Source organism: Strix uralensis, chromosome 15 (genome assembly GCF_047716275.1).
Source record: "Strix uralensis isolate ZFMK-TIS-50842 chromosome 15, bStrUra1, whole genome shotgun sequence".
Taxonomy (NCBI): Eukaryota; Metazoa; Chordata; class Aves; order Strigiformes; family Strigidae; genus Strix; species Strix uralensis.
In genome coordinates, this window is record NC_133986.1 from 556,249 (window position 1) to 572,851 (window position 16,603).

General features: G+C 36.7%; 1 protein-coding gene across 7 annotated transcripts in view; it reads right to left on the bottom strand.

Moving 5' to 3' along the window:
• SBF2 (SET binding factor 2) overlaps nucleotides 1–16,603 on the bottom strand; it is a 302,250-nt gene that overhangs the window by 123,184 nt on the left and 162,463 nt on the right. For all 7 annotated transcript variants that reach the window (XM_074884270.1, XM_074884274.1, XM_074884273.1 and 4 more), the window contains one exon: nucleotides 16,362–16,467. In XM_074884270.1, the coding sequence (XP_074740371.1) occupies nucleotides 16,362–16,467 (106 nt within the window). The remainder of the gene's footprint in view (nucleotides 1–16,361; nucleotides 16,468–16,603) is intronic.

A 16,603-nucleotide genomic window follows, 5' to 3' on the forward strand; every position in this document is an offset into this window, starting at 1 on the left:
CTGCATGGCACTGCTAATGAACAAAATACAAGCTTAACTAATAAATAAGAAGCAACAATTGTACTCATTTCATACAGATAAATCCTGCCAAATAGCATTCGTCAATCCAAAAATTACACGGTATCTCCAATCAGCTACACACTGTTCAACCCAGAAATTTGTTATGCCACTCAGTTCAGGATCAATTCACATTTAGAAAAGTATGCAGTTCTATTCTTAAAGTAGGACTGCACTGCACATTACATGATTAAACCATAGGCAAACTTGCCCACAAATGGGGAGCAGTCTAGTGCCAGCAGAGAGTTTTGTGAGGGTTAATTTATTCTGCTTTCTGGCTTCGTAACAGAGAACATGAGTCAGCCCAAGAGATTAACTTATTTGGTCTTTGTCAGACTAAGGAGGAAGAGAAGCAGTCTCTAAAGCACAGAGCCTTCAGCTAAGAAATTAAACATTTCATGACTAGAGTGTTCGTACTGATTTGTGAGCACATAGAAGCAAACATGGGCGTGACATGTAGCATTGAAACCAAGATGCATTCTTAGAGGTAAACTTTTGATTTTGGAACTTGAAGGCATTTTAGTATCTGAACCATGAATGCTGCATGTTCTGTCTAAGAAGCAGGGCAGAAGGAAGGCTTCTCTACAAATCAGCCTTTGGGGAGGGTGGGAAGAGGTAAGGAACAGGAGGACCATACAGAAAGATTCTGGTATAAATGCCATAAAAGCCAACTGATCATTAAACAGCATATCAAAGAGACTGTGAAAATCAGTGAGTATATACGAAAAAGATCTCTTCAGCTGCTGGGTAAATATTCCTACCACTATGGCTCCCCCAAAGTTTAACAGTATCAACTGTGTTCTGTCCACACTGAGTCAAGCAGATGGTTGTCATTCAAACCCAAAATTGTACAGGCACAAGGCAACAGGGATTAAGCACAGTATATGGTCGACTTAGGAAGACACATGGTGATGTCTGTCATTTGCATGTTGATATCACTTCATTATTACCCATTTCATTAAATCCCTCTGCAGACCTACTTAAAGGAGCAGCAAAAACCTCTGGATTTCTTGAGCCTTCAAACACAACTCTGCCAATACACTGAATGAACATGATCAGCAAATTCTTTCTTCGGAGACAACGATATAGCTAAAGACAATTAATAATAAAATATTTAGATATGGTCTTCATCCCTGAAAGAGGGAAGTACAATACCATTTCATATGCACAGTTTTAAAGATACACATATTCAAAGTGAGGCTGATAAGCTCAAGACTTACATGAGTGTGTTGAGTTAGTTTTCTCAATAAAGCAGTAAAGACGATGGAAGGCAAACCAGACAAATAATGGTTTCATGTATGGAAAGTACTCACATGGCAGGAAGGTAAATGTCAAATTTACATGAAAGCAGTAACTCTGAATTATACTAACATAACCTGCATTACCAATTGAAGGTTTACAACTGATTGTATGTTTGGCTCATATGGACAGGCTTGGTAGGTGCTACTTTAGTTACTTTAAATGTTGCTTTTGAGTTGGTTTTTTTTTTTTTTTTCTACTGAACACACATGAAAACCAAATTTCTGTAAAGAATAAATGCCAAGAGACTGTCAGTCAAAGTAGGTTTGCATATAAAATTAATTTCAGAGCTGTTAAGGGGAAGATAATCTTCATCCAAATCTAATCTGAGATTATTTTTTTCCTGCAGGGAGGGTGGCAAGCAATATTTCTCAATATTGAACTGTTAACTATCAGATTAAAACAGAAGTTTTTGTTCTCTTGCTGTCTGTCTCTATATGCATGCAGGCATTAACATCTGAGTAATAGTCTATTCTGCTGAAATATGCTTTATTTTCACATCTCATCTTCTGCTTAGTTATTCAGTTATCTACAAAGATACCTAAAATAGGAAGCTATTTGGTTTGGATGTTTATCTCATAAATACCTAGTATTCCAGCCCCGAGAAAGTCATAGGTAGAGATAAACAGTAATCCTGTACAAAACTAATATTGGGATACAGAATTTCTGTATAACACTCACAGGCCAACACTAACCAAAACTCAATGAAAGAATTTTGTAAAAGACTTTAGAGTGGACTGGGATATGGATACATACTAATGAATTGAAACGCTGCCCAATTTCCCTAAATAAAGGTGGGAGAGCGTTCCTGAAATGTTCCCACATTCCTAGAAATTTTTATAGGTGAGTTTCTTTCTTTAGAACTGCCCTTTTAAGAAACATGAATTTATTTTTTGTACCAAATATTTTGTGAAACATCCTCTCTCACATACATCAAAAGATACATTGGAGAACTAAGCATGCGCTATAAAAAATATTTATAGCCGTTAAGTTAGCCAGAATAATCAATCTTTATTCTGATAGCAAATCTAAAATTATAATTTGATGTGAAGGAGCAATTATTTGCAACTGCTGATTTATTTAAGTAATAAAAAATAGATACTGCAATTTACCAGTTCTCCAAATTGATTCATATATGGTAAACTGTCTGAAAGTAAAGGAGGATTTATGTTCAGCCACCAACAGACATTTTAAACCTCAGAGCATTTCAAATTTTTCAAACAACCCAACCTGTTTTTAAAATTTCATGTTAAAATCAGGAAAACTATTACAACAAAGAAATAATAACTTCTCTGACCGCAGATTCAAAGCTGTGTCAGGATGAATAGAGATCAAAGAAGCAAAGTTATAACTGGGACTTTTTAGAGACTATTGGACATGCTTCTGCATATAAGCTAATTAGCAAAGCATGTAATCTCATAGGGAAGTGGCAGTCAAAATGAAATTATTATACTTATCCCCTCATTGTCAATCTGAACAATTCAAGAACTGTCTGGGAATAATGCGTGAACAACTTTTACACATTAATGACAGCCTTTTTATGAGACTTGAACATGTTAGCTAGGTAGCATCAGAAACCTGGTATGGTGATGTCCACTTACAGATACCAGCATATCATAGAACCTGATCTTGACACCTTAATCTTTATTTACTCATAGGCACAACACACAAACAGAATTTCTGAAAATACAAAGGTATATGCTAAAGGTATGAAATCAGTACGCTTCACTTTCACCAACATAAGCCACATATGAAAATACTTTTTAATTTGATGATGGATATTTTTGCTGTCATTCCAGCTATATATAAACCAGCAAGTTTCAAGAGATCTGACTCAAACTACAAGGACTAATTTCAGATAAATACACGGCTTATTTATTACCATAAAATTTTAAAAGCAAGTATTTCACTCATAGCTAAGAATAAAGCCAACCAATAGGCAAAGTAGAGAATTAAACCCACAAAATTATGGGTAGCTGCAACATGAAAAAGAACAGTATAACATATGGGAAAGACTGCCATGTGTAATGGATTGTAAAATATTCTGAGCAGAAATACTACAAATTAAATCCTGATGGAGCAAATAGATACTCATAATTCGACTGGATTCATTTAAAGCAGAAAAATGTCCTTTAACAAAACAATGCAGAGTGAGAGTAATACTGTTATGATCCTTAGAAAGAAAATATCTAAGAATGAGAAGAGCATTGCCATTCTTGAACTGTACACAGGAAAAATGGTCAAGGATACACAAGAAACTGCAAACATATCTGTTTCCTGTCTAAGGACTACAAAGTCTTTCTCAAGGGACATAACTACTCAAACATTATATTAATGGAATCTAATAAATGCAAAGACAAGAAGAACAGAAGTGGCTGATCAGGATATTGTGTTAGAGCTATCTTCAGCCACTGTTGGTTGATATTCATGAAGCATAAAACCACAAATATTCAATTAAGGAAACTGTGAAACACCGTAACCATGAAAAATTTAAGAAGTCGCTTTACATTCTTTAAAGATCAGATTTGTATTCTCTGCAAAAAGTTTAACAATCTTCAAAAATTCTTTTTTTTGTGAAATCATCTGAGATTTTCCTGACCTCCTGAGATCCTGATTTTACAAGAACAAATATATGGAATGAAATTTCTATAGAAAACTGTTTTTCCTTTCCTCTCTGCAGAAGTATTAAACACTGAATTTTTGAATTTTAAAGTTTTGCAAGGTCTCATGATTTAACTGCTATCAAGTTTGCTCTGGAATAATAAAAAAAAGTTCTTTCTACTTCTGCTGGTACGAATGCAGAAATAAAAGTTCTGTTCCAAGTAGGATCTGTTTCAGTATTTTCTATAAGCATAGCTAAGCTTCTTTTTCCTTTTTGAAATTTGTCTATTTATTAGACATTTGCTTTCCGGAGTTTACATTTTTCTCATCTCTGGAAAAAAATAATTTGTTTTCACTCTTCTGAGGGGTATATTCTAAAGTCCTACTATAGGAAATAGAAAATTCCTATATAGGAAATAGAAAATTACTCTCTTCTCAAATGTCTCGAAAGAAATTTTCACTTAACAGTTAAAAAAATTTCACCTCATTGTTATAGAGAAAACAGGAATATATAATTTTACTATTTTTCATCTTATTTAAAAAGCTTGCTTTTAAACAATAGCTCATTAACCACGGCACTTTATCAAATACACAGCTTCAAGTTTCTTTAACTGTAGTATTCACTTATGTCAGATAACTTTTCTGTCTGAGATTTATGAATGGAAATTAACTACTGCATATTTTGTCTCATTAGAAGAGGCATTAGTAGTACAAGTTCGGACTGGAGAAAAAGCAAGCAAGCATCTTATTTCATGTGCTTTGTTGTTCTGTAAAACACTGAACACTACAAGAAATACTGGTCACTGCCTCCCAACACATTTCTGTCTACTGAGGGCTGGCGTCACAGCACCAGCATTACACTGGTAGATGACAGAACTCTGTACCCACATGTGCCAAACAAATGTCAAGAAACTGAGCAGCATGTACTGAAGGGATAGTTTGACAGTAGCTGACTTGTTTCCTGTCCTGACTGGCAGCTCTAATGGCTGTCATTGAAAGGGCTGGTCTTAGCTCACCCTCATGCTGCTGCTGCTTTCTTCCCACCTTCATTAAAGCTCCCAAGAGTCCAAGGTGAGCTAGTTCAAGCTGGAAGAGGGATGGATCTGTTCTCATGGCAGCACTTGGCTATTGGACTGATTTAACCACGGCATCAAACCTCAACCTGAGACTGCTGACAGAAGACAGATGTGACTTTCTCTCCTTCCACCCTCCAAATATTTTCTGTTAACTTGGCGAGATAAAATACCTCAGCATGGGTGAGTCAGGCACCACTTTAGCACAGGAGATGGGACAGGCCTGTGCAACCAGAAATGGACATTCCCAAATGGGATAGGCTGCCTGGCAGTTTATGCTGCTGGGGAAATGAAGCCTCAGCAACTGTCCAAAGTGCAGTTACTTGAGAGTGCAGCAGAGTCCCTGTACAAAATTCACTATCACAATATCCCTTTATTTCCAACAGCACCTAAAAGAATACTTTCTTTTTGTTCTGCTGTTGCAGCAGTAAGGGCCCATTAGCAGTAAATGCCACATCAAAACCCTTGGTAATCGATTTGTTCTTTGACAGACTAGACAAATCTACTTGGAAAGCTTGAACAGCAAATTCTCTTTTGCTGGGTTATAGAGCTAATTGCAGCTCCCTGGCCACTGGGATTTAAACTGAAACTACAACATAAGCCAGCACCATCCACCCATGCAACATGTGGTGCCAGGTTCCATAGGCTGGAGAGTTCACAATTTATTAAGATCAAAGACTGATTAGAAGTTTCTTGATTATATAGTTCAATAAAACTGTCTTAATTTAACTTAATCGCAGATGTTGCTAAATTCAAACAAAGGGTATATATGTTCTCATCACACAATACATGACATCTCATGGAAATAACAGAAATTGAGTGAGTTGGGTAAGAAGTTTGTAAACAACCTGACAGAGGTAAAAAACGTTCTGGTTCATATCACTGAAGTCTCATAACAAACATGAGATGGGAAAGGCAACCACATCGATACTTAGTGCATCTCCCAGTCACAGCTATTACTGTACTGAAAATGCTCCATTTGGTCACTTCATATGCTGTGCAGATTAAATCTCTCATTGCTTAGCTTCTCTTCCATTATTTCTGAACATAATGAAGTACTAAAATATAAACAATTCTTGTTCTATGTTGAAGACACTAGGATTTACTTAGTCAACAAGTTGAAGCCAGCTCACATGCTGACTGTGCAGTGACCCTTCCATAATGTTTCCCAGCCACACAAATACACATATATATTTATCAGGAATGTCTTTTCCCATTTATACAGTAATTCAATATAGTCATCTGTTGGCATAAAGTACACTACATGAGAGGCTGAACATTGTATCTCCCCTAAACCAGAATTAAAATAATGAGAAACTATTACATTACAGAGAACATTCCTCATAGTGTCAACAAATGTAGTCAAAAGCAAAAATTCTGAGTATTTTAATACATCCTGGATTTAGAAATATGGGACTGAAGGGTCTATAAACAGTGAAAGAGTACAGCCTGTTGCCATCATGACTATATCAGACAGTCCCAAATTGATCAAGCTTCATCTTAGATGTAGTGATACTGTTTGTCATTACTACTCACAACAGAAGGTGTTTCAGAATTTTTCTCTTCCTATGGTTAGACCTCACGTTTTAACTTCCAGCCTTAATTGATTCAAGACCTTTTTATGAGTTTGTTCTTGATGCTCACCATTTTCTGTAGCTTAAGCAGGTGTACCCATGAACTCCTCTCTCTGAACAATGATGTAAAAAGCAGCAAACGGTACTACATATGGTCTATGATATTGTGATGGTTTAGCCCCTGCCGGGGTCTGAGACCACGCGGCCGCTGCCCCTCCCCCACAAAGGGAGTGAAATACAAAGCCCCAAGACTGAAATAAGGAAAGGTTTAATACAACAGTGCAATAGCAACACAACCAACAATAACAATAACAGTAATAGTGATAGCAATGAACAGAGCAAAATAGCTACCAAATACAGCAGTTTGAAGCACGATGTACAAAACCACGAGTGCACCCTGCTCCCGTGCCAGGAAAATGTGACCTGCCAGGATGTGAGGAATAACCCGGCTAGAGCTCCCCCCCCACTGCTGGGGAAACTTAACCCTATCCTGGTTAAACCAGGACATATATGGAGCAAAATAAAAGGATAAAATACAGCAGAAAAACCTAACATTGTTCAAAAAGCAGACTTTAAAAGCCACTAATGAGCAATAATATGACCAACAATTTAAACATTCCTTTCAGATTTTATGTTACTTTGGGATTTACGTTTTCCAAAGGACGCCACACTTTTTAAGCAGTAGAACTACTTTTACTTTCATTCAGGAAAAAAATGTAAAGCATAGCATGTCCTACAAGTACTGTCAGTTTTAAAATTAGCTATCACAAAAGTTAGCTAATTTGAGAATCACCATAATTCAGTTTTTCCCTTTTTGATTCCCCTAATAATAATGGTAAAACTAATAATATTTTAATGTTATTATATAGTCTTATAAGATTTATTAAAAAGTTATATGAAAATGATAACACTATTTACAAAGAGTCAATGGGTTTTTTTAAATGTATAAAATGTCAATTACCTAAAAAAATCTTAAATCAAAGAAGTAGTAAGTTCTGGCTCTACTTCCTGTTGTTTTCCTGACATGGTTCCATATAAAATCCATCTGCCTTAGGAACTGTTTGAGGTATATCAGATGAGAGTGCAAATCTATAAAATAATAACCGTCACTATAAAAAGTAGAGTCAAAGAGACTTTAATAGGTAGCCATGGATACCCCTGTTCAGCAAAACACTAGGCTGAAAAAGAAAAATTGCTGTAGACTCAGGGGTCTTTTGAGAGAGCTGAACAAGAATGGGCTGAGCTACATACCAAAGTGGACTGCTAAAGATTATGGCATGTGTCAAAATACTACATTTATAGACATTAAACTAAGAGCTTCTCACATATTTTTGCCCACATCTTGAAGAAATACCCAAACTTCCAAACATTCATATGTATCAGTTGTTCCACAATCTGTGTCTACATGACCAACCTCATCTATCTCTAGTGTGGGTCTACTTAAGAGATTGGGGTTAGACCTTTTGACTTCCAGAGATCCTGTTCCAACCTAAACAGTTGGAATAGAACTTACAAGTTCTATACAATAGAACTTACAGTTCTATACAAGCTCCTCCATCATGGTAAGAGCCAATGAATTCAGTTGCCTAACTCCCCTGTGAAGAAGAAATTGCCAGATCATTCAAGACAACCAGCTTTACTTTCCCTAAGTGCAAACTACTGCAGATAACCTCACGCTGACCATGGCTGCTGAGTGTTACTGCTGCAAGTTCACACACCACAAATGCCCAACATAGCTGTGTACTGGGGTAACAGAGGAAATTTCTGGTTTTGATCATTCTTAAAAAGAAAAAAGGTAAAATCTATTTTAAGTTATTAACCATAATATAAACAGAAATAATTAGCAGATAAACACACATTATTACCTGTCACCTATCTAATGCTTTTTAATTAATAATTATCCCAGTGTTTAACTATGGACAAAGTACATCTATTTTATTGGAAAAACAAACTAGAAACAAGTGTCATTCCTATATCACACTATGCCACGTGTATCCCTTGACTTACAGTCAAGTCAGCATTGAGTTATTTTATGTTGAATTCTACTGTCTTCTGAAACTCAAGAATTAATTTAGTAGTTCCATTCACAGTACTGGAAGTGAAATACTTTTAATACAATTGGGCTCTTTCTCAAACAACACTGTGTAGTTCAGCATGCAGTTCCTCTACTTGACTTACACATTCTAAAAAGCTAAAAGAACCAGCAACAGCAAAAGTTAAAGACTATCTGTGAAGAAGCAACAAGGTAGTTTATGCTAGCTCAGCAAGAAGAAAGTCAAATTTCAGGGTCACTGAGAATAGAGACTGAAACCAATATCCACAAGCATAAGACTGCACAATTGGGTTGTGCTTCTGGGAAAGGCAAAGTGTCTGCACCTGCTAGCTACTGACTACCAGAAATGCGAAATGGTTTTTGGATCCAATTAGTCTAGAAAATTTCCACCTTGCTATTTAAGCCCTCCCTTATCATAAACAAGAAAATCAGTTAAGGATTTATGATGGAGGGCGCTTGGGGCACCGTCTTATGATCTCGCACGAGAGTGCGCTCTTTTCCCAAGCATTCAGGTTCTCTCGCTCTTAAGCTACATGTGAGACTCAACTAAACTTTTCAGCCTCTCCTCTATACTGAATGCAGTTTAACCATAACAGCCTTGTAAATCACTCACCTTTGACAGCACTGCTAATACTGCACTCTTTTGGTATGTATGTGTCTACTAATTTGCACCCTAAATTGTGACAGTCAGTAGAATACAAGATCTTCCTTTTCTTCAGCAAAGCAATATATCTCGCACCTGAACTCTTCTGCTGTGTTGTGGTGTTGAGGTCTGATTCAGCACAGTGATTCTTTGTATTTCAAACTGAGAGAAGAAGTTACAGGTAATCTCCACCAGATCATTTCTCTGCATTCTCCATAGGTCAACTGTTGCTGAACTGTGGGATGTTTATCTTTGTGATACATAAACAATTTTGCTCCAGTAGCTCACCATCATAATTACTGAGGTAGTGTGTTGGGAAGCAATAACATGTTGGAAAGGTTGTTAACAGATGAAGCCAGCTTTATAGCAGAATGCTGAAAGTCTGACCAGTGTGCATATTTTAAGATCAAGAAAGATCTCTTCCTCAGGATCAAACTATACCTGGCAGGTAGCAGTGCACAACTGCATCTCTTGTAGGAACTGCAAGGCCTGATTTTTAGTATCAAAGGGATCAATACTTACTGTGAAGAACTAGTATCAAAATATCAACTTTCTCAAGACTTTTAGAAGGTAAACAGTGAAAATTGAAGAACCACCAGCAGCCAGGGACCAGCAATGGCACACTGCTCCATAACAGAAGGCAAGGCAGGTGCCAAATATGGAAACAAGGTGGGAAGGGGCAATGCCCCCACCAACAAGTGATGGAGTCCCACAATACCCAGAGAAAGATGAGTTCAGCCACAAGTTGAGATAGCCAGACAAGCCCATAGTGATGAGGAAGGTCTGAGGTCAACCCAGCATGGCAGGGTCAGGATCAGGTCCAGCGATGGCAGCCAGGTCAGTCACAGTGATCACCAGGCAAGTCCACAGTCATGAAGACTTGAGATCAAGCCAGGATGTCCAGTCCGTGGCTGAGGATCTGGGTCGGAGAGGTGTGTTGCCAGGCACAAGCATTGCTACAACATGGCTCAGGCAAGAACCAAGGGCATGGCCTGAGGTTAAGCACAGCAGCCAAGCAGAGATCAACAGGACTGTCCTTCTCTCATCTTTCACACAGCTCTTTCCTCATCAGTCTGAGCTAAGGTTGCACAGCTGTGCTACATCAATGCTGACCTTGAGCACAGGCAGCTCAACTCTGCAAGGAGGGGCTCGGGGGCTGCTGATGCGCTTAGGGCCCTGACATCGGCTTTTCAAAGGAAATACTTATAAGAACCAAGGACAGAGCCTGCTGAACGATCAGCCTAAGCAGAAATTTCAAGCCTTCTGAGAGCAAAATGTATGCTGAATGTTATTGGCACAACTACAGAGACATTTAAAACAATGTGGTTTTTAACCAAAATTGTAAAGTACAGGTCTGTCAGTTTAAAATCCCTCTGCGTGTACAAACATCTACTTCCAAATAGAAATTGAGTGGCATACCTTAATTAAAAAACAATTAAAATAATGCTGTTGTAATTTAGATCTTCCCCCCAAACAAATTTGTGAACACACAAAGCAATTTTAGTATATTATCAAAACGAAAATATTAAAAAACCACATTGTTCTTCATTAATTTCTAGCAGATCAAATGACTGAAAAATTAGAAAATACAGCATTTCTTTTACTTCTGTACACTTTGATAGTCCACCCCAAACAATTATAAAGAGGTATAATAGTTAATATATGATCTTATCATTCTGTTATGAATGGATTTATCACTGTATAAGAGCAATGGGTTTTGGCTCCATGACTGTTTAAACCAATAAAAATCATCACTGTCAGTGTCCTACCATGGCAACATGTGGAAAATCATGCACTTCTATTTGCTTCCTTAGTGTTAATTAATTAACTAATTTTAAGCAACTCCCTGCAGTATCTGAGAAGTATCTGCTCTGGTGCAAAAGAAAGGTAGGAACACGCGAGTAGGGAGAAACGACAGATAATACTCCAAATTTCTCAGTATCAAGTCACAGTGTTGAATTTTGGAATTAAACAGCCATATTAAAAAAATACATGTTACCAGTACTAATACTGGAGTGAAGCATTTTAAACTGCTTGTACTTCCCTGCTTATCAACTCTGCCATTATCACACACATCTGCCCTAGCATTTATATTTTGTGAAACTGTAACAATCTTTAGAAGTTTAATCAATTGATCACTTCTGACATCTGGAATTACTGATCTTTAATGACACTGCAGTCTTCATATATGTTATTTTTGAAGTACTTGGTTTGGAAGCTTCATAATTTCTAGATTAAAAATATTTTAAAATAGGTGAAAAGGCTGAAGGATCACGATGCTTAGCACTTTCATACGAGTTATGTCATAGGCTGGACAAACGAAAGACAAGCTTTCCAAGCAACCTGACTCAATCTAGCATTAGCATTCATCTTCATCCCGTTCCATCTATTTAATCTCTATTCTACACAGCCCTGAATTCAAAAGCACCCTTACCTTGTGTCTTATCCAGAAGATTCAAAGTAGAATTTACTTCAAAGTTTCATTTTTGCCACTTGAAAAATTACTTTCTTTGTAACACTGAAAGTCAGTCTGAGTTCTACTGAAAATATCTTGAGTGGTGAAATAAAGATATGAGGAGGAAAACCAGCACAGACAAATGAAATGGAACAGAGGAAATAAGGGGATAGGAAAACAGCCCAGATAAGAGAGTGAACAAAAATGAAAGGAAGGAAAACTCTTTTTGTCTTTGATCAAGTGTTTGGAAAGTTGGGAGAAACATTATTTCTTCAGGAAAATAAATTTTTATAATTGTTTTGCTCAGCTTAGCAGCGTGATTCGTGCTACTAGTCCTTGAAACATGCAAAAATTAAAAGTGCTGGTTAAACCTTAGGTTCTTGTTTTGCTGCTCAGGTCCCTAATATAACTTTGTGTCTTAGGTTCTTCTGAAAAAACTGACCACTGGGGAGATGGAGGTGTATGTCTCAGAAATGACTGAATATGGTAATGCTGCATGAATGCAGCAGAATGGAGAAAGCAAGTAGGGTTGGAGTTTGGGCAAATGAAAAGAGGTTAAGGCAGAAACACATGAATATATTGTTAACAGAAAGAGAAAATAAGTATAACCAAAACCTCCTTGGAGCCTGAAGAAGGCTACAGTGTTTTGAAGCTTTTATAAATACCTACCATCTCACTAACAGGCAACGAGAAATAAAAGAGTATTGAAAGTCTTCTAGCTACCACAGGTCATTTTTAAAAGTAACTTCATGATTACTGTTTTTCCAGTTAATCCTTCTTGATTAAATAATTTTTAGGTGTAGTGATCCAGCTACAGGCCTGGCTTTTGTCACATTATTCCCATATGTTAACTTTTATTAAATAAAAAAAGAATGTATGATTTAAAATGTCAAACACTGCTGTTCCTTATTATTAAGCTCAAAACCTCTGGGGATGTTTTTCTCAACTGTAGTTTAACGCCTAAGTAAAAATAAGGTCTATTTCCAGATATGTTGCGAACTTGGTAATACAGGGAGGGTCATCCACTGACACAGTATTATCCTGCCAAGCACAAAAAGCATGATGAGATTACTATTGCACAATATTTCTCAAAATAAATGTTGAAATTACTTTTGTATCTATTCATAGTGGTAAATTCTGTCTTGCTGCCAATCTTCCTCAAAGAAAAAGCTATATTTAAAAAGGTGATTTATACAGTTCACAAATATTTTTCTAGCTACTCTTCAAGTTTCTATTAATAATTTATATTGAATTGTGACTTGTACCAGAAGAGAAATAACTCACTATGTCGTTACTTGACAAATAGCCTAGTCAATATTTGTGTCCTAAACACAAGCATTTGGTAACAGCTGTCATTAAAGTAACTATCAAACACCACACTGGGCAACAGAAGTAGAATGTTTTTGCCCAGGTTAGTAGAAACAAATACGTATTAAGCTCCTGTTCAAACGGAACGACAGAAATAGAGTAAGAGTGACTATAGTTACAAAAAGCACAAAAAACTTCTGACAAGCTCAACTACGATCTCCAGAGGAAAGCATTAGGCCTTATCTTAGAAAAATAAACTTTTTCAAAGGGATGAGCTAATAGGTTCTACCATATCCTTCCAGACTCACTGCCTTTAACTCTTCATAAGACTACATGAAAAGTGAGAAGAAATGAGATTTAAAACAGTCTGTTCATATTTCCAGGTCCTCTTTTTATTTCCAACAACCATTTCAAACACACATAGGTAGCTGTATTAACAACTCTTTTCTGGTAATTCCAAACAGAAATTTAGCATTAACAAACCTTGGCCTTAAGATGATGATGACAGTCCACCACCCACATGTAAAAGGAACGATGTGCTATTCTGTAAAGTGATTGACACTATGAAAATGTAAACATTTCTTAATTGTGTCCTTAGAGATACAAGGTGATGCTATATCCTTAGATACTTAGACACAAAATCTTTGAAAGGGATTTCAGCTTAGAACTGAGGCGCATTTACAAAAAAAAAACATTTTAAAAAATTTTAAAAAGAAAATAAAAAGTAGTGGTTCGAAATAGGAGATGAGAAAAGTCAGTCTCTTTTGCAAAGGGCTCAAAGTAGCTGCTTAAAAAAAAGAAATAAACTTGTAAGGAATAGACAACTTATTTGCCTACTCCTTAACTAATTTCAGGCCCATTCCCATGCAACTACGACTGTCCTCATCACACCAGAGAACAGGAGAGAGACAGGAAGAGGACCTACACAAGACCATTAGACAAGCTCTTCCTAATAGTTCTGATAGCCTTGTAAAAGAGAAAATTACGCCACAACAGAAAAGGAGGAGTACTGAGGCAAGTCTTTTTTCCTACAAACTTCTATGATCTCTTCGGGGAAATGGGATGCAAGTATATAGCTTCTTGTTGTGAAGATTTGCCAAGTTTTATAATCACATACTTTCTTCAGTCTTTCTCCTTCAGGCCAGCTGAATTGTCACTAAACAGAATTGTGAGCAATGAGCAAGTTTTCCTTCCATATCTCCCTTGCTCTCCCCCTCTTTCTGCTGATTTTCATATCCTTCTGTGCACCGTAACTGGAAAGGGCACCTAGTAAGCATGGGCTTACTGACTCTTACTTGTACTTCTTAGAAGCCACCAAAAAGCAAGAAAGACTGGACCTCCGAGCATTTACTGGAACTTGGGGAAACAAAAGAAGGCAGAGGAGCAGCAAAACCATAGAAAACAGACTGTTTACAGCAAAAAGGCTAATGGAGAATGGGAAAAGAAAGATGAGATGGTAGACAAAGAGTAAATCAGGGGTATCGATATTGGAAAGTGTATACAAGCTATTAAGGAATTACACAATTTCAGAATATAAAAGTAAAGGATCATTGATTACTAGCACAACAGTCTAGGAGTCCTGGTTACACTCCAAGAACTTCAGTCCTCTGTTATAGTGTCTTCAGGAAGTTACATGACATCCATCTGTATATATTTACCCACTAATAAAATGTGGTTAATAATATTAACTTAAATCCTATGGGCGTGAAAGCAATTTTAAATTCTTATATGGAAGTTTTAGAACTCAGTTTTATACACGAGTAGAATTAAAAAAAGCTTGCTCTACAAACATGCTCTTACTAAGAATCCAAGAGGAAAAGATGGTCCTCAGCTTCCTCTGCCATATTTATAGTCCCACTCTGTCTTTACAGAGTTTCCCCCTTATAAATCTGATGCATACAATGACTTTTCAAATTATTTGCCTTAGTTGTCTTCCTCAGACTGATCCTGTAACAGAACACAATGATCCAAATTTGCCACACAAAAGCTAAGTGTCATAAGACATGGTAGCTAACCTATCTAAGCACTAGCTAAGAGCCGTGCTTTCTTTGACGTTTTCAGAACTGTGAATTTACAGCAACCTTCGCTACAATTGCCCAAAATAAACTGCCTCGACTTAGGTATCACATACTGTACCAACAGAACAAACATACCATACCACATGGTATATCATACTGTACTTATGGTACCTCACTCCATATTTTATATCTTCAGAAAAGGGGAAAGGTTGTTGGGCCTGTCCATGTTTAAAACATTGCCTGCAATCTGATCAGAGTAATCTTAATGGCTCTTGACATAATAAGCCAAGTAAAACCTCAGGGACTGTAGTGAAGACAAGCAGCATCTATACCATGTTAGCCATGTTTTTTAATTTAAACTGCTAATAACAAAATAATAATATTCGTTTTGCAATAATATTCTTTTTGGAAGGAGAAAATTAAATCTTACTAGTAGATGGCATTGTGCTCATCAGATCTGATACTGCTTCCTGTGACATAAGCTGTTACTCCTCCTCACTATGCTTTTTCCAGTTTGCATCCATTCTTATTGTGCATTTATGAGAAGAATGGATGACAACACGTATTCTGAGGCTATCTGATTACTTGAGACTAAACATGAAGTTCACAGGTTTGGAAAAGATTATTAATTGTGCCTTTATCCGTGACTGCTACAAGTTGGTGCTCCAAATCACTTCACAAACCAATGTAAAAACGACTGTAACAGTGTTAAAATCTAATGAGTGACATGAGATTAGTATTGAGGTACCCAGGCAACAACGACACGACTTTGTAATTCTAACGAACAAGTAAGCATCTGATGAGGTTTGTGTTAATCATCTTGAAAGACATGGAATAATAGATAACAACGGAATAATACAAATTCCACATAGTTACCAATATCAGTACATGGTATCTCTTCTGCTAACCTTTTCAGTTACACTAGTTTTATTATTAACCTCTTTGGTTTTGTTTGGAGTTTGTACAGTATCCAAGGGGTGAGCAATCTTTTTACATGAATGTTTTTGTATTTAAACAGAGGCCAGGCTCACTTCTGCTCACAGTGCACTTACAGACACTAGATAATATTGAAGATAACTTACCACAGGCAGGATGTACAAAAAGGTTATATGAATGTCCGATTAGGGGATAAAAGCACTATTAGTCACCCTTTCATTCAAAAGACATTAACATTTACAGTGTAGCTTTCTTGGCACATGATTTGAACTGAATGAGAACAAAAAATACCTCATTCTGTAATTTAAAAAAATAATTTTTTTTCAAAGCAGACCTAGACATACCCAGTTGCTGAAAGAGAAGAGCCACACTGGTGCCTGTAACAGGAAGGCTATCATGTAGAGGAGTCTGTATCAGTTGTCGGTCTCCAGCTCCCAAAGAAAACAGTTTCTGTAGAAAGAATTTTTTTAATTGAGTATAAATTTAATTTATATAGAATAAACAAGCTGTTGTCATACAGATAAGTGATTTATCCTGCAAAAAATATTTATTTTGTGTACAGAAGATTAAAGTCAGTAAGAATAAC